This window comes from Gigantopelta aegis, chromosome 5 (genome assembly GCF_016097555.1).
Source record: "Gigantopelta aegis isolate Gae_Host chromosome 5, Gae_host_genome, whole genome shotgun sequence".
Classification (NCBI taxonomy): Eukaryota; Metazoa; Mollusca; class Gastropoda; order Neomphalida; family Peltospiridae; genus Gigantopelta; species Gigantopelta aegis.
In genome coordinates, this window is record NC_054703.1 from 40,231,089 (window position 1) to 40,257,159 (window position 26,071).

Sequence of the window (26,071 nt, forward strand, 5' to 3'; positions counted from 1 at the left end):
AAATATGATGTGCACACATACTAACTTACAACAATGGCCCATTATAAAGAGAGATGATATACTTTTGATATACACAGTGGTTTAATATATTATATTTGTGTACACTAACCAAACCTATTGAAAGTATAAACCCTACACCATATAAACGATACTAAAATAAAAACCCGGAGAGGTCTCACACGGTACTGAATCATTGAAACAGATCTGGGGCCTAATTCACTACTCTCTCGCAACTTTACGATCTCACACGGTACTAAATCATTGAAACAGATCTGGGGCCTAATCCACTACTCTCTCGCAACTTTACGATCTCACACGGTACTGAATCATTGAAACAGATCTGGGGCCTAATCCACTACTCTCTCGCAACTTTACGATCTCACACGGTACTGAATCATTGAAACAGATCTGGGGCCTAATCCACTACTCTCTCGCAACTTTACGATCTCACACGGTACTGAATCATTGAAACAGATCTGGGGCCTAATCCACTACTCTCTTGCAACTTTACGATCTCACACAGTACTGAATCATTGAAACAGATTTGGGGCCTAATCCACTACACTCTCGCAACTTTGGGAGCTCACACGGTACTGAATTATTGAAACAGATCTGGGGCCTAATTCACTACTCTCTCGCAACTTTACGATCTCACAGTGCAGCGCTAAAAGACTATCAAAGAGGATGCTTTGTTGTGTAACAGAGTCTAAGACACCTTTATGAATTAGGCCCCTGAATAATAGTTTTAAAAAAACCCTGATACATGTATTTTAATTTAAATCTGTTCATGATACAGTTAATTAGGTAAACAGATGGTTAAAATGGGCTTGAAATGTCCACAAGACATTGGTAATATTAAAACACATTAAAAACTAACGGCATTGAAACTGAATAATTTTAAATAAAGTAAACAAAACTAAATTAATGCATTTCTTTTGGTTTTCAGTATGTTACAATTTTTGTTCTGACAAATCTACTGTTTGAAATACAATGATTGTTGACGATTTTATTGTTTTCTGTCCACAAAGAATTACACATATTAAATTTAAAAAAAACTAAATTAATGTTTGCATCTCTTTCTTTTTCAATATATTACCAAAACCTACAATTACCTAAATTTACAATTTATGATAAAACGGTTGTTGAGGCCACAAAGAATTACACATATTAAATTTAAAAAAAACTAAATTAATGTTTGCGTCTCTTTCTTTTTCAATATATTACAAAAACCTACAATTACCTAAATTTACAATTTATGATAAAACGGTTGTTGAGGGTTTTATGGTCTTTTTGTCGGCAAAGAATCCTCTTAAGACGAAAACCTGGCCGATACTGACAAGCAGAATGATGGCGGTCTGCCCAATGGACCAGTACATGACGCCTGAACGCAGGTGTTTCGCAAACACACGACCCTGGGCTTCCCGCAGTCTGTAGTGCGTCTGTCCGTCCGCGATGAATCTCAGTGACTCGTGGATATTCACACAGCCTGATTCCATCTGTGAACACAGAAAAGAAAGAAAGAAATGTTTTATTCAACACATTTTATTTACGGTTATATGTCGTCAGACATATGGTTAAGACCCACACAGATATTGAGAGGAAACCCACTGTCGCCACTTCATGGGCTACTCTTTTTGATTAGCAGCAAGGATCTTTTATATGCACCATCCCACAGACAGGGTAGTACATACCACGGCCTTTGATATACCAGTCGTGGTGCACTGGCTGGAACAAGAAATAGCCCAATGGGCCCACCGACAGGGATCAATCCCACACCGACCGTGCATCGAGCGAGCTCCTAACCACTGGGCTACGTCCTGCCCATGTGAACACAGAAAGGTATGAAATATTATTCTCACAGCAGGCGCATAACTTAGTACGGGGTAATTCCATTGTCACTAACGTGATTACCTTTTCAGCCAAATTTTGAATTTTCATTTCATTTCACCTTATTTTCGTGCTTATATTCAAGTAAGGTTCAAGCACGCTATCCTGGTCACACCAATCGGCTATCTGTCCTGGGCTCCGTTCCATGCAGTGATCGCGGTGCTAATGTCACCTTAAGTACTATTTCATTTCATTTCAACTTATTTTGATGCTTATATCCAATTAAGGTTCAAGCACGCTGTCCTGGGCACACCTTAGCTATCTGTCCAAGACAGTGAGTTAATTGTTATTGGTTTGCGAGACAGAAGGTACCAGGCTGCGAACCCTGTACCTACCAGCCTTATGGCTGATGTCGTATCCGATTAAACACCTGTATTTTTGTAGCTATTGCACCATATGCTTTGCTTGCTGTTATATTCATATCAGATGACCATAAGCTACTTAATAGGCTACCAATATAAACATTAATCATCTTTGGTGGCCATATAATTGACCGTGACACACATCAATACATCGGTCAAGATTTATTAAATGGCCACCAAAGATCAGTTAAAATAAAATGTTTTATTTAACGACACCACTAGAACTATTGGAAGAAAGGAAGGAAATATTTTATTTAACGACTCTCTCAACACATTTTATTTACATTTATATGGCATCAGACATATGGTTAAGGACCACACGGATATTGAGAGGGGAAACCCGCTGTCACCACTTCATGGGCTAGTGTTTCCGATTAGCAGCAAGGGATCTTTTATATGTGCCATCCCACACAGGATAACACATACCACGGCCTTTGATATACCAGTCGTGGTGCACTGGCTGGTGCGAGAAATAACCCAATGGGCCCACTGAAGGGGATCGATCCCAGACCGACCGCACATCAAGCAAACACTTTACCACTGGGCTACGTCCTGCTCTCATAGGCCTGGGAGCATGAGTAACCACTCGCCATTACTGACGAAGACTGGCCGTAATTAGATGTTTCAAAAGATAAAACAAACTGCAGGTAATTAAGAACTTGAATTTATATTTCTGTACAACACCTTCAAGAACACATATATACACTTTATTGTACATAGAAAACACACGACTAACACACAAGCAACATGAATGAAATTGAGATATTTCCAAACCTGCAATAAGCAGCCACTTGTCCAAAGGGCCTCCAATGAAGCTACTACCCCTGTCCTACTCCCTAACGTGACTTACTGAACAGGTCATCATTATAACTGAACTGCAAGGCCATAAATAATTATAACCATCTGGAGGGGACTATAGTTTTTGTCTGTCAGTCCGTCCGTCTATCCGTTTGTCCCACATATAGTTTTCCAGATTTTTTCTTTTCTCACAATGACTCCAGATATTGAGCTGAAATTGTGTGTGTAGCTTTATCATGCAGTTACAGATCAAGTTTCACTTTCACGGATTCGCCCACTGACAGAGTTATGGCCCTCTAACTTAGGAGATATGAAAAATGTGTTGGGGACAGTATTGTGGTCACCACAACAAATTTAACCTGGGTTAAAACACTGCCCACTAAGACACAATGGGGCAAATTTACAAAGTCTGTTTATGTCTTACACACGTGTAACTACACAGAGTTACAATGCATAAACATCTGTTTATGTCTGACACACGTGTAACTACACAGTTACAATGCATAAACATCTGTTTATGTCTGACACACGTGCAACTACACAGAGTTACAATGCATAAACATCTGTTTATGTCTGACACACGTGTAACTACACAGAGTTACAATGCATAAACATCTGTTTATGTCTGACACACGTGTAACTACACAGAGTTACAATGCATAAACATCTGTTTATGTCTGACACACGTGTAACTACACAGAGTTACAATGCATAAACATCTGTTTATGTCTGACACACGTGTAACTACACAGTTACAATGCATAAACATCTGTTTATGTCTGACACATGTGTAACTACACAGAGTTACAATGCATAAACACCTGCATCTAAAACAAAGAGACAAGAAAAAACAGGCTTTGTAAATTTGGCCCAGTATATCTAGAAGTTATTGCATTGAGACAGAGGCCAGTGTGTTATTAATAAATAATTCTGGCCATTACGCACTTTTATACAGCCCATTTAACAACTTTAAAGCATTACAAATATACTTAACATTACAGCACTAAGCAGAAAACATGCCGTCGGCGAAATGACAAAAGGTCGTAACTACACTTTTGGCGAGAAATCACTTTTTTGAATTTCCAGAGTTAGAATGATCATATTCTGCTTTTGTCAAAAGATCGTAACTATCGACCTATTAGAAAGTGGTTGACTGTCACATGACAAATAGTCGTATTAGAACTGGTCCAAGAAACAAAATGACAAAATGTCGTATCTACAAAGCGGGAAGCTAGAGTGTGGACATGACGCTCAGCATTGCATTATGTTCACACATTACATGGATTACATGTAAATAAAACCAGTTAATTACACCTGATTGTATGTGTATTTAATCCATGTTTAGATCTTGCCTCATTCCTTCAACCTGTGTTAAGTCCTAGATTAAAATGTCGTAACTGACATTTTCAACATTTCAGGTATAAAATGTCGTAAGTACATTTGTATACCTGACACATAGGGTAAAACGTCCTAATTTCGGACGTAGCCGTAACTATGGTACACCCACTATTAAGTAGGTATCACTATTAACTGTTAATATGTTCTCATAACGACTATAACAAAATAACGTATTTTTCGAAAAATATTCAGTGTTTTTGCTCTCCTGTAAAATTTTCAAAAGTGTAGAACTTTACGAGGTTTTGTCATTTCGCCGACGATGCCTCATTTAGCACCCCCCCCCCCCCAAATCTTCCTTCCATGGCTGCTCAAGAAGCCAGCTGAAGATGTCGGGCAGATTGCTCACTTCTTGCATATCAGGTCACTGTACAGTGCTCAAACCAACCATAAAGTCAACTGGACACAGGTGGCTGGGTAGGTGCTTTCCAGTTGGTTTTACAGACTGCCCATATAAATATAGAATATCAGGTTACTACGTTTTGATATCGTGGTTATTTGGCCAGGTTTAGATAGCAGTGTAACAGGCAAGCTTTAGTGAGCCTGTTATACACCATTATCGAACCGAGCCAAATAACTATATCACAAGGTAGTAACCTGATATTTTGTTTTATCATGCAAACCCTTTCAAGTTATATTTTTGTAATACGTTTCAGACAACAGCGGTATAGAAACTTATTAGTTTTATCGTGTAGAAACTACTACCGGAAGTCGGACAATAGCAGGTGCCCGAAAGCATCTTGGGAATGGCATAGCCAGCCTAAAAGTTATGTGTTTCCAAATTTTAAATAACATACTTTGATTATATTTCAAAGTCTGTTGTGTCACATTATTACAATTTTTGTACTTTTTTTCTGTGAAAATAAAGTCAAGTTTATGCATGTTCTGAAGAAGATCTACATCACTGGCTGCTAGTGACTGTGACGTCAGACACTGATCCAATGTAAACATTCTTTGCAAAATATTTAATTCAAAACGCTGGCTAGTTTTGAATGGTAGCGAATAATGGAGAATTGTAAAACAAGAGGTAATTTTACGTTACAGGAAGTGTAAATGTTATATTTATTTATTTATACAGTTCAACAATTATTGCTGTAAATGGATGTTTGAAAAATGAAAAAATTATCTACCTGAAAATTGAGCAAACATTCGTCATGCGCACAACTCATTTCCTAGTGATATGACAACACTTCCTAGTGACATAATAACACTGCGAATTATCAGGTAGGGCTTATCTGGTCAATGGGAAGCATGGTTGCATGATAAATGATGTATCCAGAGGTCTACAGCAGATTGTTTTCTGAACTGTGCACAAAAATAGTGCTTTTGTTTTTTCTTCTTCTTGTAAAACACTAATACTTTTCTTCTTACATAAAATCAAATTGAATTCTCATTAACACATTCTTCAAGGAGGCTGGGAAGGACTATAGGTGTTGCAGTGTAATTACATCTAGTTTTGTTTTTTCCCTTAAATGAAGCAACTACGATCTTCAGGGACCAACCACAGGTTACTAGTTGACATTATGGTTGAGTCGTACACTGTACACGTGTGGCTGTGATACATATGATGGATGTTTACTTCCTTTGAACTATACAGCTATGCATACATTTTTAATGAATGTGCTAGAATGCAAATAAATGTTTTCTACCCTTTCTACTATACAGCTATGCATACATTTTTAATGAATGTGCTAGAATGCAAATAAATGTTTTCTACCCTTTCTACTATACAGCTATGCATACATTTTTAATGAATGTGCTAGAATGCAAATAAATGTTTTCTACCCTTTCTACTATACAGCTATGCATACATTTTTAATGAATGTGCTAGAATGCAAATAAATGTTTTCTCTCCTTTCTACTATACAGCTATGCATACATTTTTATTTAATGTGCTAGAATGCACAAACATGTTTTCTCCCTATCCAATTCTACTACACAGCTATGCATACATTTTTATTGAATGTACTAGTCATAAAACTATCTCTATTCTAGTTGGATATGTTGTATGTAGGATCCATAAATACAACTGCACCACATTCTCTGCGATAAAACATATTTTACTCCAAATTATATATTGAAAAATGTTTATTATACAAGGTGATTCAAGAGAAATAAAGGTTTTAAAATGGCGCACCAAGAGAAAAAGTAATATAATGGCCGTATGTCAATTGTCAAAGTTTATTGTCGCAAACATTCTTCGCTACTCAAAGAAAGAAAAAAAGTGGGAATTGTTCTAGTTTTGCTAGTGAACCACCCGATATAATGGGGATGACTTTTGATGATGGCATTTGTTCAGAGATAAAACATGATTCTACACCATCTACAACACATACACCAACACACACACAGAAATCAACTATAGTCCTTCCCATAGGGAACGGTTTTTTTTCTTTCTTCACACTATAAAATGAAATACAAGTTATTTATTTCAGAGCAGACTGTTTTATAAATTGCACACAAAAATAGTATGTTTTTGTTATTTCTAAAACACTTTTACTTTTCTTCTTATGTCAAATCAAACTGAAATTATTTACAAAAACACAGAGTTTGTAGGAGGATGGGACAGACTAGGTACAGCCAGCCCGCTAGGAGGTTTCCTGCCTGACTAAGAAATTGCATGTGTGGATGACCAGATTGATGTGTAAAGCTGTTGGATGAATACATTTTTTTAAAAACAGGTTCAAAACCCCCACCCCAATTTTAAACATATTTTCGTGCTTAAATCCCATTAAGTTTCAAGCACGCTGTCTTAAATACACACCTCAACTATGTGGACTGTCTGTCCAGGTCAGCAGGTTAGTGAGAGAGAAGTTGGTGTAGTGGCCTTACTTACCCACCGAGTTGTTAAAACCCACAGTGGGTGGAAGGCTGGGAGCTTGTACCAGGATGTGAACCCAGTACCTATCAGCTTTAATTACAACAGCCTAACCATACAAACCACGAAGATGGTTACTGAGGTGTCTAGATGAGCTGATGGGTACGTACTATCTCATGGTCCATTCCTTGACGTGGTGAGGTAGCCTGCATGTCTCAATGACTTGGAGAGCTATGCCAGCTGGAGCATCAGCTCCTGGTAGGGTCACCCAAGCCGGACTAATATGGACCGGACAGACAGAGGACGTGAGTCAAGAAAGACAACTGTCTAGGAGAAGCAAACTCCAAACTCCAAACTGGGCTGGAGAGGCTCAGAATCCTAGTAAGGAAACTCTCCTAGAAGGAAAACTCCTAACTCAAACCAAGTCCACTGAAGTCAGAGTACAGAAGCTATGCATCAGCATTGGCGTGGAGACTGAAAGGAAATGTCTGTACTTGCACCAAACTCTACGATGATCATCATCATGGGTAATTACCACTATACAGGTGTTCAGCTAAGGTTATTAACAACTTTGAGAAACCATCTATGAGTTGGGTTAGTTAGTTAAAATGTTTTAACATGCTCCCATATCACTAAGGTTTCGAGCATGACCACCCTGGGCTCGATCTCTGGAAGCCAGTGATCCAGTCCGGGGCATATGGGTTGGGCGACATTATTTTTGACTGGTGTATCATATGAGAAACCATCTATGGGTGGTTGGGTGACATTATTTTTGAGTGGTGTATCATATATGTACAGTGTACTTAATGGAAGTCATCAAGCAATTAACATTTTAAAAATTCAGTGTCAAATTTTAAATCTAATATATATATATAGTGTTCTTGCTGCTCCATTTAAGTGGGGCGCCCCGCCCGCTATTCCATTTTGCTGCCCTCCTTTATTTTTGAGCGCCCCTCTTTATTTTCCAGCACCTATCTCCGCTATTTCCAAATGCACACTTTTTCCACACAAAAAACAACGATCAGTCTGCACACTGGACATCAAAGAAAACCAGCCGCGTTGTGCACGAAAAAGCAATTGACGAAACATTTACGACAGTTACCGTAACGTAATTTAACAGTATTTTTAACAGCCTCTATTTTGTCCAATATCTGTATCCATTTGTATGTTTGATAGACACAATAAAAGTAATATTTTATGTAAGCAATGAAAACATTTTATTTTTTACGGATTCGGTAATCTCCGATTGAAAAAAACCCTCTTATTTGGCGACAAATTTGTCACGTGATCAGAACGGTCATTCTGTCTTTTGTTTCCACTAACTTTCGTTTGATATTTTGTCCTCAGTTGCAGATATAATTGGTTGTAACTGATGGTTTTTACTTTCTGTTATTCTGTTTATTCAGCAGTTCTTTATAAAATATTGTAAACTTTTCATTTTGGGGTGATATTAACACTTATAAAAACAACGGAAGTGGTAGTGTTTATCATTAAAATCAATTATTTTGAGTGCCAAATAATATATACACCGCCTTTACAAAAACAAAACTTTTTATCAGCTTGCGATAATATTTTATCACATCGATCGATTCAATCGATGAAGATGGAAATAACAAAAATGTATCTGACATTAGGAAATCACTTTACAAACATCTTTATTGTTTTCGTATATCTTGAAATCTTTATTAAAAATAATAATATTAAAACTTTGATCGGTCCAGCAAAACCGGAACTGCCCGTGAATGTCAGACCGATATCATCTTCGGTTCAATTAAAAGACGAGTCTTCTTATAAACCTTTTTGCACTTTTTTGTAGGTAAAATAAGGAGTATGTCTTTTCTCAAACACACAACAATATGGCAACCAAACTACTCCCCCCCCCCCCCCCCCCCACTTTTTTTTTTTGCTTTTCATTTATTGGTTTGTTTGTTTTTGAAGGGTGTAGTGCCGAGCGGCCGCCCCCCCTCCTTTAATTTCCACCCAGCGAGAACACTGTATATATATATATATATATATGCTTTATATAATACTTTAAAATTTGACGTGTATATTACAGACAATTTTGATTCCAGCTGTTTTGACATGGTTCATACAGAAATTTCAAACCTAAATTCAGGGGCTTTTTAGGGACTTTTAGGGTCAATATAAGTAAAATTTAGGGACTAAAACTATGCTTTCCACATTTGCAATGACCTACAAACTCGACAAAATAATGGGAGCTGTGTTCGAGTGGGCCGTCGTAAACATTCATAAACATAAATACATAGAATCCACACAGGCATAAATGTCAGATTTAGTTAGATAATTTTAGAATATTCTGGGTTTTTTTTTTAGTTTGCACTGAGATTAAGACTGTTGATTAGTATTTCAGAAACGTGTTTCGTTTTAGAATGACCAATCATGCGCTCCCCAAACGTTACGAATGAATCCTTCTACGAACAATACCGAACATTGATGTTGTTTTACGAATGAATCGTTGGTATCATTTTGGCATTGTTTACACACCAACATTCGAGCGAGCACAGAGATCAACAAATGAAAGTAGATATCAATGTTTGGCAATTTATTTAATGTTTCCGGAAGAAGAAAAATGCTTCATCGATTTCAGGGCTTATATGGCCCAATTTAGGGTATTTTGTGAATTTGCCTGTAAAATATAGGGCTTTTTAGGGCTAGATCATCAAAATAGGGACTTTTTAGGGCAACCCTTCAAATTTAGGGCCTTTTCAAGCGTGTGCGAACCTTGTTTGATAACCAACATACTTGATGATCCCTTATTTCACTGTTCTCGTTTTGGCGTCTACATCTGTCAATGTATTACCCCTTTAATCTTAAACTTCCGATTCAATCTCTAAATCTCCGTTTCGTTGTTTCATTTGGCTGGTTTTACAACTGACTGTCACAAGTTTAAAATAGTTACGAACTCAAGAATTATTCTTAGATCGACTCTAATCAAAGAGTAATATAATGTTTAAATTTACAAAAGAATAAATATGGTCAGAAATGGAAAGGCTGGAATCTTAAATAAGTTCAAAACAGCAACTTGCAGATGACAATAGTTAGCTAAATAAGTATCTACAACCAATGCATACTAACTAAAATCATATTAACACCAACAGAAACAGGCATCGAAATTAAGCATGGTGTGTTACAACCCATGTGCTGGGCACCACGGAATACACAACTGGTAAACCGTAGGTTACTACAACACCAGGTTTTCTGCCAGAAAATAAATTGATGGTACATTAATCAAACATAAAAGATCATAAGTGTAGGTGGTTCTGAGTTTGAAATCATTTGAAACTGGACACTGCATTTCACGTACTCTGACAAGACTTAGTTTTAAAAATACTATAATCTTTTTGATACTCGCTTACACTTTTTACACTTTGTACCTTCTGGCAGAAACCCTGTCTACCAGCAACCTAAAGAACCATTCTCAATCTATTTCGATACCAGAGAAAGCAAACACTCCCTGAGAACTTCAAAAGAAACAATTTTGTTGCAAATGTAGTATCAATAAACACTTTGGTAATTAAAAGTAAAAAGGTTTGTGTTTTGGTTTTTTACAAATTAATACTAATAGTAGTAAACCCTAAATATCCATCAACAAAAAGAAACCCAGGCACATTCAAAGTAACAGATTTGTTACAAAAATAAAACATGAGCATTGAATGGTCATCAGTTAAAAAGACAACTAGAAAGCAAATGTTATAAAAATAAAACCTCTAGTACGTCCCACAGGGAAAGGCTTTTTTCATACTATACTATACTATTTATTATGTTACATGTATTTATTTCTGAGCAGATTGATTTCTAAATTGCACACAAACATAGGTGTGGGTTTTTTTATATTTCCAAAACACTTTTATTTTTCTTCTTACGTCAAACCTAACTGATATTATTTACAAAAACCCCCACTATTTTTATAGAATGCTGGGACGGACTACACATGTATACTGTTTCGACACGACTAACAACGAAACTGCTGTCAACTAAGAAACTGATAACAAGAGTCTGTTGCAAAAGTATAATACACATACACGTACAATCCTTATGGTTTGATCTGGGAAGTTTGTTCAGTATTTTATTAATTAATTTTATTCATTAACAATAAGTACATGTAGTGATGTTTTGTTTGCTCAGTGCTAGAATTTGTTCTACCAAAACATGAAGATAACACACCCTTCCAACCCTCACCATTTTGTTCACACACAAATCTATGACCAACATGGCCTAAAACTCAATTAAATATGCAGACTCACTAACAACTTGAAAGCAAATATGTTACAAGTCTGAAGTAAATATGTTACAAATGTGAAGTAAATGTGTTATAAATGTGAAACACTTTTTTTTAAATCTGTTGCAAGCTTGAAGTACATTAAGTTGTTACAGACTTGAAGTAAATTTGTTACAAATTGGGAAATAAATTTGTAATAAATATGAACTAAATTTATTACAAATGTGAAGTACATTAATTTGTTATACATGTAGACTTGGAAGTCCATCTGTTACAAATTGGGAAATAAACCTGTTACAAATTTGAACTAAACTTGTTATAACTTTGAACTAAACTTGTTATAACTTTGAACTAAACTTGCTATAATGTTGAACTAAACTTGCTATAACTTTGAACTAAACGTGTTACAAATTTGAACTAAAACCTACATGTACAATGTATATCATCTGACATTTAGCAGGAAGTACATTTAGCTTTGTTACAAATGTGAAGAACATTAATTTGTTATTGGGAAATAAATCTGTTGCAAATCTGTTACAAATTTGAACTAAACTTGTTACAAATCTGAACTAAATTGTTACAAATTTGAACCAAATTATTTGAACCAAATTTGTTACAAACTGGAACCAAACTTGTTCCAATTTGAACTAAACTTGTTCCAAATGTGAACTTTAAAACCTACATACATGTACATGTACATGTACAGGGGTATATCATCATCTGATATTTAGCAAGAAATCTTTAATTAACACAATCTGACAACTCTTAAAAAAACCCCAAAAAACCCCAAACCATTCTTACAAAAGTAAAACCCTAGCATCGTCTTTAACAACAACAAGTAAAACAGCTAAACTAAGTTTTTTCCCTATCACGTGAGTGTCGACGTTTTGTGTTTGTCCGTGAACAAGCTACGCAGCACCAGGATCTGGCCCAGCCCGATAGCTACAATCACTACGCTCTGTCCGATACTCCAGTACAGAACACGCTCGTTCAAATCTTCGGCGAACGCCCGACCCTGCGTCTCCCGCAGGCGGAAGTGCGTTTGGTAATCTATTACTGTGTTCAAACCCTCGTGAACGTTCACGGCAGACGTTTCCATCTAAAATGAGAAAATATGAAACAGTCCGTTACCATGGCACCCAAATACTTTGAAGCCGTGATCTGAATACCTTATATCGTGACAACTGTTTCTTTTATGAGGCTTATATTAAAGTTTGCTTTAAACAATATTTATTTCTGTCAAAACAAAATGGGATTGGTACACAGGCTTAGCCTACATTAAGATTATGCAGAGGTAAATGTATCTAACCTTCAACAAAGTTCACACACTCTATCTCTATCCCACACACACTGGTTGCACTACTTCATATATTCTGGACACCATTTTGAGTATCCCTAAGATACAAAATACTAACAATACTAACACAACAAGCAGCAGCCTTAAATTGGATGTAAATTTAGAAATCTTACATGCTACATTTTCTGTGAAAATCATTGGTTGAAAGTTATTTTGAGAGATGAGCAGTTTATCATAATAGTAGTCTGTCTTTTCTATTTTGTTAATTAAAAAAAATATGTTTTAGTTATTATTTATTTATTTTATTATAATTATTGATTTTTTTTAAATTTGCATACTTTTAAACCACACTAACTAAATAATACTGTTTCGCAAATTAACACCATTTATAAATAAAAGTTTTCAAATGGAAATATGTGTGAGCAAAAGCAATTTGTACCCAGACTTTATTCTTTATTCTTATTATTTATTTACTTACTTACTTACAAATATTTAAGGTAACAAAAATTATTAAGCTACTTTATAAGTTAGTGATGCAGGTAAATAATTTTGTAAAAACTAGTACTAGGCAAAACATTTAACACATTAAGCTACAGAAATCGATTCTAAAAGATTACATTGGAATCATAAAACATGATGCAATTTAGCCATTTCGAGATTCTACCTCATTATAATCTTAGGTTAGAACCCAAAATCTTGGATTTGCAGAAGTATTGAATCCTGATAAATTTGCAGCCTTACATACCAACCCCTTGCCCACGGCAATTGGCAATTCCTAGGAGAATGCCGAGGAGCGTTTCATTCTCCATGATACCCATTTTTTGTTGTGGACTACATTATAATTTATTTCGTGGCATGTTTTTGACTGTGGACATTTTGTTAATTTCCGGGGCTGATATACAAGACCGGTATACCTGTACAGGTGTTTACGGATTAATGGAGAACAGTGGGCCATCACAATGAAACAGTCGTCATTCTAAGATAGTCAGTGACAGTATTTGGTGCAAACTACCTATACAAGCAGAGCACTAGGTATAATTACATACAACTGAAAGACACCATAACCAATAATAAAACATAAAATCAAGGTACAGATATTATACATGAACATACAAGCCCTCACAAATTGTGTCCAAGCATAGTTCAGAGCATAGGAAAGCCACAGAAACCATGTGCATTGTAAAGCCCGTCTATGAGCTATCTGTATTATTATGCAGATAAGAAAAAGAATAAATTGTTTTTAGTAAGGTTAGAACCGTAACCTTAATTATTATTTTTTAAATAAATAAATAAATAAATACCTGTACCTAACTGTAATAACACATTGTATGCAAGGAATTGTTTTTAATTTATTTTAATATATTTTTTTTTTAAAAAGGTGATAAAAACAAAGATAAAATATCTCGATTGTACAGAAAACCTTTTTAAAGACTTAAGTGAACAAGCAGGGACTAGCTCTGGGAGATCAGAAAACCTTTTTAAACATTTAAGTGAACTAGAACTGGGTGATCAGAAAATTTCGCCAAATCATCTCAAAAATGCAAAAACTCTAGTTTTTTCCCCAACAAGATATAAATCATTACCTAATTTTTTTTCCAGTAAATAAAAATAAAATTTAGCAACTGTTCTTAAAATTTGCGACTGTCGAATTTAGCGAGTGGCAGACCTAGCCCGGACAAGCAGTAAAGTCATCTGGACATAGGTCAAGGAACATTTTCATATCTCAATCTTGTTCGTTCATATATATATATATATATATACACACACAATTGAATCCCATTGGCTCAAACCCCATCAGTGCTTGAGAAAGTGTTTGACCCATCGGATAGTTCGACCGAACCATTTGATCAACATCGGATATTTCCGTAACATCAGTTAGAAAGTTGAATGAGATACATATTATAAAAAAATTCATCAATGTGTTATATAGCAAAGTATCTCAGTGAAAGAATTTATTAGAAATTACTCCGATTGTGTGATGCAGAAGCCCGTGTTGGTATTAATTAAATGTGTGGCTGCAGAAGTGATGACAGCTGATTAGCTCGCCCATTTAAAACTGGTCTTGCGGACGTGTTCAAAGTAACGCTATATGCCGAGGCACGTTTGTGCACTAATTCAGTAATTGTTTGACTTGTATCACAGTTACCGTAACACTAGCTGTACTTGAAAGATCATTACCGATAGCCACCTAACAAGCAACAGAAAGAAAGTAGTGCATGGCCATTGTTACGATTCCCTCATTCATCTATAGCTCGTTCCTGCGAAATAATTAATCCTAAGGTTGTAATAACCAACAGCGCAAGTGCAGCAATAGTTGGTCCTTTTCAGTGTTTTCCCAGTTAATATTTCATGGATCACCAGTTCGAGGGAAATATAGCTAATAACACAGACGAGACTGGTAATTTAGTTCGAGCGAAGGCTTATAGTCGACCCTGGACGTGTTCGACCCGTCAGCAGTTACTATAAGGGTTTACCAAACAAAAACCTCGGGAATTAGTTTTTGGTTCGAGCGTTGCAGTGTGTTCCGCTCTTCAGAGGTCGAGCCAACAAGATTCTACTCAGGCATGACAATGACACTTTATGAAATCAGCTGAAAGCTTTGCGAACTGTGCGCAAAGCGGTCTCGATTACAGGTCTAAAGTGTGAAGTAACCCTACACGGCACGAAAGCAGATTAGAAATATTGAGAAAAATGTACTTAGACCATCTGAGTGACAAAATAAAGGTACCTACACCCCCCCCCCCCCCCCCCCCCCCCCCCCCCAAAAAAAAACCTCATCAGATTTGGACAATTTACAGAAACCACCTAAATGGCTTTTAAATCCGCGGAAGATTGTCATGCCTGTCTACTGTATATATACATACATACATCAAAACATGATGTACATTAACACAGAACAAAATGTTCCTTGTACCATAACTTCGTGTAATGATTTGGGGGTGGGTGCAGACCTAGCAGAGTGGTAAAGTATGTGCCTGATGCACGATCGGTCGGGGATCGATCCCCATTGGGCTAGCCAGATGCTTTAAGTGGCCTACAGTTGTGAATGGAGTGACCAGAGTAAACTGGGACAGGTTAATGCTAGTCAGGTGAACCAATCTTTGAGCTAGATCTAACGATATTCCTGCAGTGGACCAGATGGTCACATGTATTCAAGTAATTACTGACTTTAAGAAACCACCCATGCTTTTAAAGTTTATTTCATTGTCAGTCATATAAGCCTTAAAGGTCGGGGCTTATGCGCACTTGAAGAAATTTTCACTTAGCCAATTTTCAGATATGTAGAGAAATTCCTCAAAAAGTATTAAAATGTGGTTAATTTAAGAAACATTTTATTAACTAAAGACTAAATGTTGTAGCCACATTGTATAAAACTTAGCAACTGGCTAATTTGGCAATGGACAGGTCGATCTCTGTAAGGTACATGAAGATGCACAGTAAACCAATATATATATATAGTTTGGTTTCATGCCCTGCAATCATTGGTACCCATTGGAAAGGGTTTATTTACCAGAGGCGTATCATAAAATATTGTTTGTTTCCAGTTACCCGACCGACCCTAATTTGAACATGCCGACCCTAAAAAAAAAATTGTATATCCAAAAATGTTTTTTTTTTAAATATAACAACTTCCACGAAAACATTCCAAAACTATCACAAGCACTAATTTGGTGTCATTTAGGGGATAACCCTACTGTGTTTTCCGATTTGCGGACGTATATCGGTGGTTTTACTGTCGCAAATTTAGTTTTATTGGCGACCCGTTAGCCACGAAATGTTTTCTTCTAACAACTGATTGATGGAATTACTTCCCTTCAAACTGAAGTTCGGTAACTTTAGTGAGATATAGGGCAAAGAGTCGGAAAATTGTTTTCACGAATATATGCGATCTTTTCCGATTTACTCTACATCTAGCGTAGCGAGGTGTTCCGATTAATAATAATAATAATAATAATAACTATATTTAATCATTTACTCCAGCGACAAACTGACCGTGTAGAAATTTAGTGACCTTCTGATAAAGTAGGGGAGGGAATGTTTACCGATACTGATGGAGTTTACTGCCAAATCAAATGATTAAATATGTCAGTAAGATCTCAATGCGTTTCATGTGTTTGTGTTTGATGTCCAATAGCCGATGATATTAAAGATAAAAATCAATGTGCTCTAGTGGCGTCGTTAAATAAAACAAACTTTACTTTTCAACATTCGTTTGAGCATCCTGAGCATTTGTACTGCATTTCTATTCATTGGACCAATTGATTGCTTCAAACCAAGTGTGTACTTTAATACTGGATGCATACAGAATAAAACTAACATTGCAAATTATAAAATTGGTAAGTCTACCATTTCTTAGATACACTTGGAAAGATAATATTCATAAAAAAAAATTTAAATGTTATTGTTGGACAGATAAATATAGAACCCTTCTTTTTAGTTTTCATTAAAAGAAATTGTTATAACTTATTTACTGGTTTCTATCCAATTACGGTTCAACCAAGTCTGTCCTGGACCAGTACAGACGTTAAGTGTTAGTATGAGTAAACCTTCTGCCTATTATTAAACAGCAAGGGGTCTTTTGTATGTACTCTCCCACAGATAGGTTAGCACCATGTTGCCCTCAAAATCAAAATGCCTTGACTTTTATAAATTTATAAGTTGCCCATGTAAAAAGAAGCCTTTAAACACACCTATGTGGATAGTACTACATATTTCCTTTTTTAAATTAAGTTATGAAATAGATATAGAAAATAAAATGGCCATAAGGTTTTTGTCCTTTTGAAAATTGTACAATGGAAAAAAAGCCCTTATATTTAAAACTGCACATAAAATGTGCCCCCAAAACATCACTTTACCATGCCTTACTTCATTTCTAGGGAAAACACTGCGATGAATGGTACTGTTAGTTTGCATAATGCATTTCTATACATGCAGAGGTTATTTTGGATACCGATAGTCAACATCTTTATTTAATATCCATAAATAAAATTATTTTCCAAAATAAAATGTTTTTCCTACCTACCTACCCTATATTTTTCCAGCATGTAATAGGAAACAAGTAAACAATTTTTTTTTTTGGCCTGATTATTTTACATGACTTGAAATGTGGGTGGGGGTCTATAGAGAAACAATCCACTGAAGACTCATGTAAAAACGCTTTTATAAATATGGCATCCAGTCAGCATACTGGGGCGGGGCGCGGTCGGTATTGGATCAATTCCCGTCGGTGGGCCCATTGGGCAATTTCTTGCTCCAGCCAGTGCATCACGACTGGTATATCAAAGGCTGTGGTATGTGTTATCCTGTCTGTGGGATAGTGCATATAAAAGAGCCTTTGCTGCTAATCAAAAAGAGTAGCCCATGAAGTAGCAACAGTGTTTTCCTCTCTCAATATCTGTATGGTCCTTAACCATATGTCCGACACCATATAACCGTAAATAAAATGTGTTGAGTGTGTTGTTAAATAAACCATTTCCTTTTTCCAGTCAGCATACTAGGACTGTCGCAGTGTGTTTTAATTTTCCTTAAATTTTAAAATGATAAAAATGTACTGCATCGCTATGCCAGGCATTACAATTAGTATGTTTTCTGTAGATTGTAGCTGTATGTAGGTGTGCGTGCACAAGTGTGCATAGAAATATATTGTGCATTGACTACATGCATGCATCTCAGTTTACACAAAGCACATGCACCACAAACCAGAATTAAAAACACCCAACACATACAGCCAACGAACACCAATTATATATGTACCGAACATGCACATACAAATGCCCTGCTTGTATTTTGAATATACATGTAGCATGTATTATTTTAAATACAACAAAAACCCATGTCTCATTTTAATATATTATCTCATTTCAAATGAAAAGATCTGAAATTAAATGTACAGATCTTCTCAAATTCCTTGTTATTACACATGTAGTTCTCTCACGGCAGGCATTTGATGACCACCCTGGATGTGTTGGCTTGCTGCAGATATCTCCCTTTCAATTTTCCAACGAGAAAAAATCAAATGTCTACCTACAAACCTGTATATTATATATACAAGTACCAGCTTACCAGATGTAGATTCAAGATAAAACACAATTTTTTTTACTGAATAATGAACGGTTAGAAACGTATATTTGCCATGCACACATGAAGTGTATAATTTATTAATCATTTTAGTACACAGTGTTCGAGATTATTTTTTTTTAGCCATATCCCAGTTGGATACTAACATTTCAAAATCTGGTATCCCACCTGAGAATTTAGTATCCCACTTAAATGAAATTCATAAATAACATCGTGACAAACTTGGACGACACTGTTGCTTAACTTTCGACTTTCATTGTTTCAGCAAAAAATAAAAACGCATGATTAAAAAAACCCACACAATATTATATGGTATCCTGATGGGATACTGGGTTATTGAAGTCTGGTATCCAAAATTAAATTCTGGTATCCCCGGGATGTCGTTAATCTCGAACACTGGTACATGATTTTTATTACATACACGTACATGTATCTAGTTACTGTTAAAATTTAAAGTAACAAAAACAAAGAAAGAAAAAAGAATCCTTAATTCTCTATAAATGGCAAAATATCGGATGCTATTTTTTTTCACAATAAAATATTTAAAGGCACCTAGCAATTTTCATTTCTGCAGTCATTACCAAGCAATCCCTAGTACAGGTAATTGGCAGTCCCTCCAAATGCTGAACATTATTAAACTTTACTGTGGTCATAACCAAGCAATCCCTAGCACAGGTAATTGGCAGTCCCTCCAAATGCTGAACATTATTAAACTTTACTGTGGTCATAACCCATCTAAGACCAGGGGTCTAATTCACAAAGCTCTCTTAGGCTCTGTGAGACAACAAAGCACCCTCTTTGCAAATCTTTTAGCATTGCACTGCGAGATCGCAAAGTTGCGACAGTTTAGTGAATTAGGCCCCAGGCTCCATATTCATAAACGTACTTAAGTCAATGTATGATACTTATCTATGAACTTTTATGTATTTAGGTATCATACACTGACTTAAGTACGTTTATGAATACGGAGCCAGGAATGTAACACTGTCGTTTAGGGGACCCATTCAATGTTTACTGGATGGGTGTGTGTGTGCGCATACTTAATTAAATTGCCATAAAAGTTAAACTTGATATATGTAACAGTACATGATAAAGCTATACACAAAATTTCACCATAATATTTTGAGGCAGTATAGAAAAAGTCCTAAAAATATTTTCTTGCATGTCCCAAGTTCAAGGATAATAACTCTGTAAAAAGTGGGTAAACCGCCATAAAAGTTGAACTTAATATCTGTAACGTTACATGAAAAAGCTATACACCAACTTTCAGCTCAATACCTTGAGGCTTGAGGCATTGTTAGAAAAAGTCTGTCAAACTATATCTATATGCAGACAGAGTCTGTCAAACTATATCTATATGCAGACAGAGTCTGTAAAACCATATCTATATGCAGACAGTCTGTAAAACTATATCTATATGCAGACAGACGGGATGGAAATGAAACCTATAGTCCCCTATGGCTGGACCTGTAGGGGACTAATAAAGATCTACAGTGCATGGCACAGCAAAGATATCACCTAGCAACCCATAGCTGGTTTCTTAACGTTGGAACAAACTCTAGGACTCTCACTAATTGGTTCATAAAATCTTCGAAAATAAAGGATGTATTTTAATAATGTTTAGATAAATATGATAGTAAGAGAACTGCTGTTTAAAATTTGTCTTAAGTACAAGTGTCCAATTTCAAAACATTTTAAACCTATAACCACCCAGTATTATTACATACCCTCAAATTATTTTCTGGCAAAAAGCAGAACTACTTTTACATTTTAGTCACACAACTCACACTGGCAGCTGACCTTACCTTTTAAAGGGGAGCTCTCCCCATCACTCCCGATATTAGTTAAAGGAGAGTAATTTTAGCTCCCCTTAGCATGTGAATTGATATGGTATCAAAGGTAATATTTCAAATAGTTCCCCAAAATGTATGTAAGTTAGGAGAGCAATTTAACACTGCCCTTCATTTTTTTTTTTCTGAGGCAGTTAGTGAAACAAGCTAAAAACCACCTAGGTCTGTCTTCACTTGATCACTCTCACTCCCCTCCACACTCATCTGGAAAGTTTAAGGAGAGCTGCAAATTGATCACCTTGCAATAAAACAAATTAACGCATTTTATCTGCACCATGATTTCAGGAGAGTGATCTTCAGTTGGTCTTGATTTTGTCTACGGCAAATACTGGACGTGGCTGTCTATACTCCAGAGATGATTCGGGAGAATAAAAATGTGGATCCTTAATACAGTATTATACACAGGACTAGCTCTGGGTCAGCAGAAAATGTTGCCAAATTATCTATTAAAACTTAAAAAATTAAGAAAACCAGTTATTTTGTAACAAAATATCAATTATTAAATGACATTATTTCGCCAAATTAAAATAAAATTTGCCAATTGTTTTTGAAATTCGCAGTTGGCAAATTCTGGCGAGTGCCTGAGCTAGCCTTGATACAGATGGTCACCAGAGCAGATTTGACTGTATTGCATTGCACTGCAAGATTGCAAAGTTGAGAGAGTTTAGTGAATTAGGCCCCTGAGCAGGTTTGAATGTATTGCACTGCACTGCGAGAGTTGAGACAGTTTAGTGAATTAGGCCCCTCAGCAGGTTTGACTGTATTGCATTGCACTGCGAGAGTTGAGACAGTTTAGTGAATTAGGCCCCTCAGCAGGTTTGACTGTATTGCATTGCACTGCGAGATCGCAAAGTTGAGAGAGTTTGGTGAATTAGGCCCCTGAGCAGGTTTGACTGTATTGCATTGCACTGCAAGATCGCAAAGTTGAGAGAGTTTGGTGAATTAGGCCCCTGAGCAGGTTTGACTGTATTGCATTGCACTGCGAGATCACAAAGTTGAGAGAGTTTAGTGAATTAGGCCCCTGAGCAGGTTTGACTATATTGCATTGCACTGCAAGATCGCAAAGTTGAGAGAGTTTGGTGAATTAGGCCCCTGAGCAGGTTTGACTGTATTGCATTGCACTGCAAGATCGCAAAGTTGAGAGAGTTTAGTGAATTAGGCCCCTGAGCAGATTTGACTGTATTGCATTGCAAGATCGCAAAGTTGAGACAGTTTAGTGAATTAGGCCCCTGAGCAATCTAATTAAAATTAGCTCCACTATTACATGTGGATCTAAAGACAGCCAGTTGGAGCTCATGTCCACCAATCAAAACCTTACTTGCAGAATCCTGCCAGTGATTTAAAAATAATTTGAAAACATTCCGAATTATCCTGAGGGTATACGACATGTTTCGTGTGAATTACGAATGCCTTAAAACATGTTTTATTTTATAAAATAAATAATTTGTAATGTAAAACTGAAGACTGATTTAGTTAGTTTTTTTTATAAATAAATAAATAATTTTTAATGTAAAATTGAAGACTGATAACCCACCCCGTACGTATTGGTATGGTTCGCTGTACTGCGGCCACTAAAATAGACTCGCCCGATATTTTTAGAATTGGTATGCTCCCAAATAACGTTATAAAAGGCGAAGTGTGATTGGTCAATATTTAAATTATTATTTACAGACGAAATGTTACCTGGACATTGGGGACTACGCAGTGTTGTTAGTTTTAAATCACTGGCAGGATTCTGCAAGTAAGGTTTTGATTGGTGGACATGAGCTCCAACTGGCTGTCTTTAGATCCACATGTAATAGTGGAGCTAATTTTTATTAGATTGGCCCCTGAGCAGGTTTGACTGTATTGCATTGCACTGCGAGATCGCAAAGTTGAGAGAGTTTGGTGAATTAGGTCCCTGAGCAGGTTTGACTGTATTGCATTGCACTGCGAGATCGCAAAGTTGAGAGAGTTTGGTGAATTAGGCCCCTGAGCAGGTTTGACTGTATTGCATTGCACTGCGAGATCGCAAAGTTGAGAGAGTTTGGTGAATTAGGCCCCTGAGCAGGTTTGACTGTATTGCATTGCACTGCGAGATCGCAAAGTTGAGAGAGTTTGGTGAATTAGGCCCCTAAGCAGGTTTGACTGTATTGCATTGCACTGCGAGATCGCAAAGTTGAGAGAGTTTGGTGAATTAGGCCCCTGAGCAGGTTTGACTGTATTGCATTGCACTGCGAGTACGCAAAGTTGAGAGAGTTTGGTGAATTAGGCCCCTGAGCAGGTTTGACTGTATTTAGCTGACTTATTAGTTGGTTTGCACACTGGATATGGGTGGAAAATGTTTCTTGTTTTTGTTTTAAAAGTCAGTTGTGTTACAGAGTTTTTAAAGATATTTTCCTTTCAGATAAGCTTATACTGGTAAGAGTACATACACGGCATGCCAACTGGTTATAAACGAGACTTCACACATCAGATGGTTACACAACCTTCAATTTGATTTAGGAAGAAAGGAAGAATGGATATTTATTAACAACACCTGAGTACATTTTACGCTATGGCTTTTTGACGCCAATATATGGTTATTTCAACATACTGTCATTTAAAAGAGAGAGAAAATCTGCTGTCACCATGGTGCATATAAATAAAAAATCACTTGCTGTCCATAAAGTGGCACTAGCTGGTTTCTGCTCTTATTATCGGTGTGGTCCTCCTTAACTACATGTCCAACCACATATAATAGTGATTTATCCAGAATTTTCTTGCTGGGTTGTAGGTTTGATAAGATTTGGAAAATTAGTAGGATTTAATCATAATTGTCATTTTGCTCAGGCCACTGAATGATGACAATGCACCATTGTTCAACTATTTATTATAAATATTAACAGACAAATTTTGCAAAAATATTTACTCATCATATTGGAAATTTTCAGTGCCACCTGTTTTTCGGAAGGAATTCCACAGAACACCTGAATAACGTTTCACCACAAATAAAAATATGTTGAGTGTGTCGTTGAATAAAACATATTTCTTTCTTTCCCTAAACATCTAGCCACACATTTCCAAAGCTAAATATTTTAGTGCTACAGTATTATAAAACCATCACTGCGACAAACATCACAGTCCCCAATGGTTTTATGATAATAAAAGACAAAGATAGCTTTGAAAATAAGGGCTCTAAACTCTTTTAATTTTAACTTACCATCGTCATGGCAGTTGCGTGTGCATTTCCTTCCATTTCATCAACAATGGGTTTTTCATCCCCGACCTCCAGATCAAAGTAAACCACTTTGTGTGAGAAAGTTGAAAACTCATTACTGAAGCAGAACTTGTAGACTCCAGTCTGGTCGGCCGTCCAAGTAAAACTGTCGTACTGTTTCTTTACATCCTTGTATAGAATCTGTCCATTCGGGGCAACAAGCTCCATATCGACGTCATACTGCCCCCCTGTTATAACCTGCAAACATTAAAATAAAAATACATTTTAAAGTCTGAACCAGATTATTAACAAGCTACATATGAACGTCATACTGTCCTCCTGTCATAACCTGCAAGCATTACATTACAATATATTTTGAAGTCCGAACCACATTATTAACAAGCTCCATATCGACGTCATACTGCCCTCCTGTTATAACCTGCAAACATTAAAATAAGAATACATTTTAAAGTCCGAACCACATTATTAACAAGCTCCATATCGACGTCATACTGCCCTCCTGTTTTAACCTGCAAGCATTACATAAAAATACATTTTAAGGTCTCAACCACATTGTTAACAACTACGGTAAATTATATTCTTATGCCTTTAATTAGTTAGATTTCCACTACATTTTGTCTGGATACAAAATGTGAATTTTATTGTTTACAATGACATAAAATACACATCCTACTACTCCCTAGATTGTAAAGCATGTTTCCCTGAGACATCCTAGGACCAAAAGTATGCAAGTTTTTCACTGTCTGCCATTTTGGGGGTTTTCAATGATCAAAAGGGGTGCAAGAACATGGTATAATATTCATGAGCAATATTCTAAAAGCTGTATAATCAAACGAAGTCATTTGGACAGTAATTAACAATGAAGAACATTTTTTCGTCTTTTTTTTTAAATTATATACACATGTAATTAGCAGCATTTCTAATTAATTGAAAATTTATTAGCAATTACTGTTTAATGTTTTAAAATTATGTAGCGATCTTGGAAACTTGCGTAGCGAATCACGACTCGGAACAAAATGTTGCCTGCTTTTAAAAACACATTTAGTGATTACGGTTTTAACACATGTTGGTAGGACTTTTCTTTGGCACTGTCACATTTAATGAACATTATAAATACTTAGCATAAATAGAGTTAGGATTTGGGTTAGTGACAGTGCCAAAGGAAAGTCCTTCCCATATGTTAAATCAAGAAGTAACCAGAGCCCAGATGACAAGGGTTATGGGGCTGACAGAAAAATTTCTTTGATTGAATTATCTCGAAAACCAAGTTCATCAAGATAAACTCGAATGTAAGTCGAATGTAAGTGCACAGGAGTCACTGAACTGCCACAGCAATGAACACTGCTGGACACATACCTGGTGAAGATCTTTTAAAGTTAGTATTTCTTAGTCTCCATGTGCTCGAAAAAGATCACAATACTGTCGAATACACGATTAGGGTGGGAAAAGGTGATGGTAGTCGCTATTTTGACAGCAATTCCGTTCCAAGCAAAATTGCTCGGAACGGCCATATGATTGCTAATGGAAAAATGGGTACGCCTGATAAATTCAATGTGCACTTACATTCGAATTTATCTTGATGAACTACTCGAAAACATAAAATGTAATATTCGTTATTTTGACTGCAATATAATTCCAAAGAATTTTGCTCAGAATGCGGTAATTTCTGCTGAATAGAATTTGTCATTCTGATAATAAACCTCAACGTTTGCCATGGTTTATCTTGATGCACTACTATTTTCCATATGTCACCATCATGACATCATCTCAAACAGCAGGTTCGTGCTGACTAAAAAATGCAAAGTACGTTTAGAACGATAATCAAAATGAGAATCCCCTACTAAATAATCAAAACTCTTACTCGCCAGGTTGAAATAATTGTTTTTACCTGAAACTCTAGAGTTGACTTAATGCCCTTGTCGATTTTTTCGAAAAAGCATTGCTTTTCGTTATCTGGCAATTCAAACGTCAATTCTGTTGCTTCAATAGATAAAAAGTACACAGTCAAAAATAGAAAAATATGCAGTGAATTATCCATAATTACAGAAATATACCCTGCACTAAGCTATGAAGCTAAATAACTAAATTAGTGTCTGAAACGTGTGGCGTTTGTTGTCTTCACACCGGTATGTTGACAAAAATGGCGT

General features: G+C 36.2%; 1 protein-coding gene across 2 annotated transcripts; it reads right to left on the bottom strand.

Annotated features, from left to right (window-relative positions):
* Nucleotides 1–26,071, bottom strand: LOC121373787 (transmembrane emp24 domain-containing protein 7-like). 2 transcript variants are annotated; one of them, XM_041500545.1, is made up of 3 exons: nucleotides 25,813–26,071; nucleotides 23,907–24,161; nucleotides 1–1,496 (listed from the first exon to the last, which is right to left on the bottom strand). In XM_041500545.1, the coding sequence occupies exons 1-3, from the start codon at nucleotides 25,960–25,962 to the stop codon at nucleotides 1,254–1,256; spliced, it is 648 nt and encodes a 215-aa protein (XP_041356479.1). In that variant the 5' UTR covers nucleotides 25,963–26,071; the 3' UTR covers nucleotides 1–1,253. The 2 variants fall into 2 exon arrangements, with proteins under 2 accessions (XP_041356479.1, XP_041356480.1); XM_041500546.1 differs by lacking the exon at nucleotides 1–1,496 and adding an exon at nucleotides 11,334–12,599.

Bases quoted from the DNA above. Each gene is read 5' to 3' on its own strand.
- LOC121373787 (XM_041500545.1), bottom strand. From the start codon at position 25,962: ATGGATAATTCACTGCATATTTTTCTATTTTTGACTGTGTACTTTTTA. The intron at 24,162-25,812 runs GTAAAAACAATT...TAATGTTTGCAG, and splicing joins AGTCAACTCTAGAGTTTCAG to GTTATAACAGGGGGGCAGTA. The intron at 1,497-23,906 runs GTAAGTTAAAAT...CTGTGTTCACAG, and splicing joins ACGCAACTGCCATGACGATG to ATGGAATCAGGCTGTGTGAA.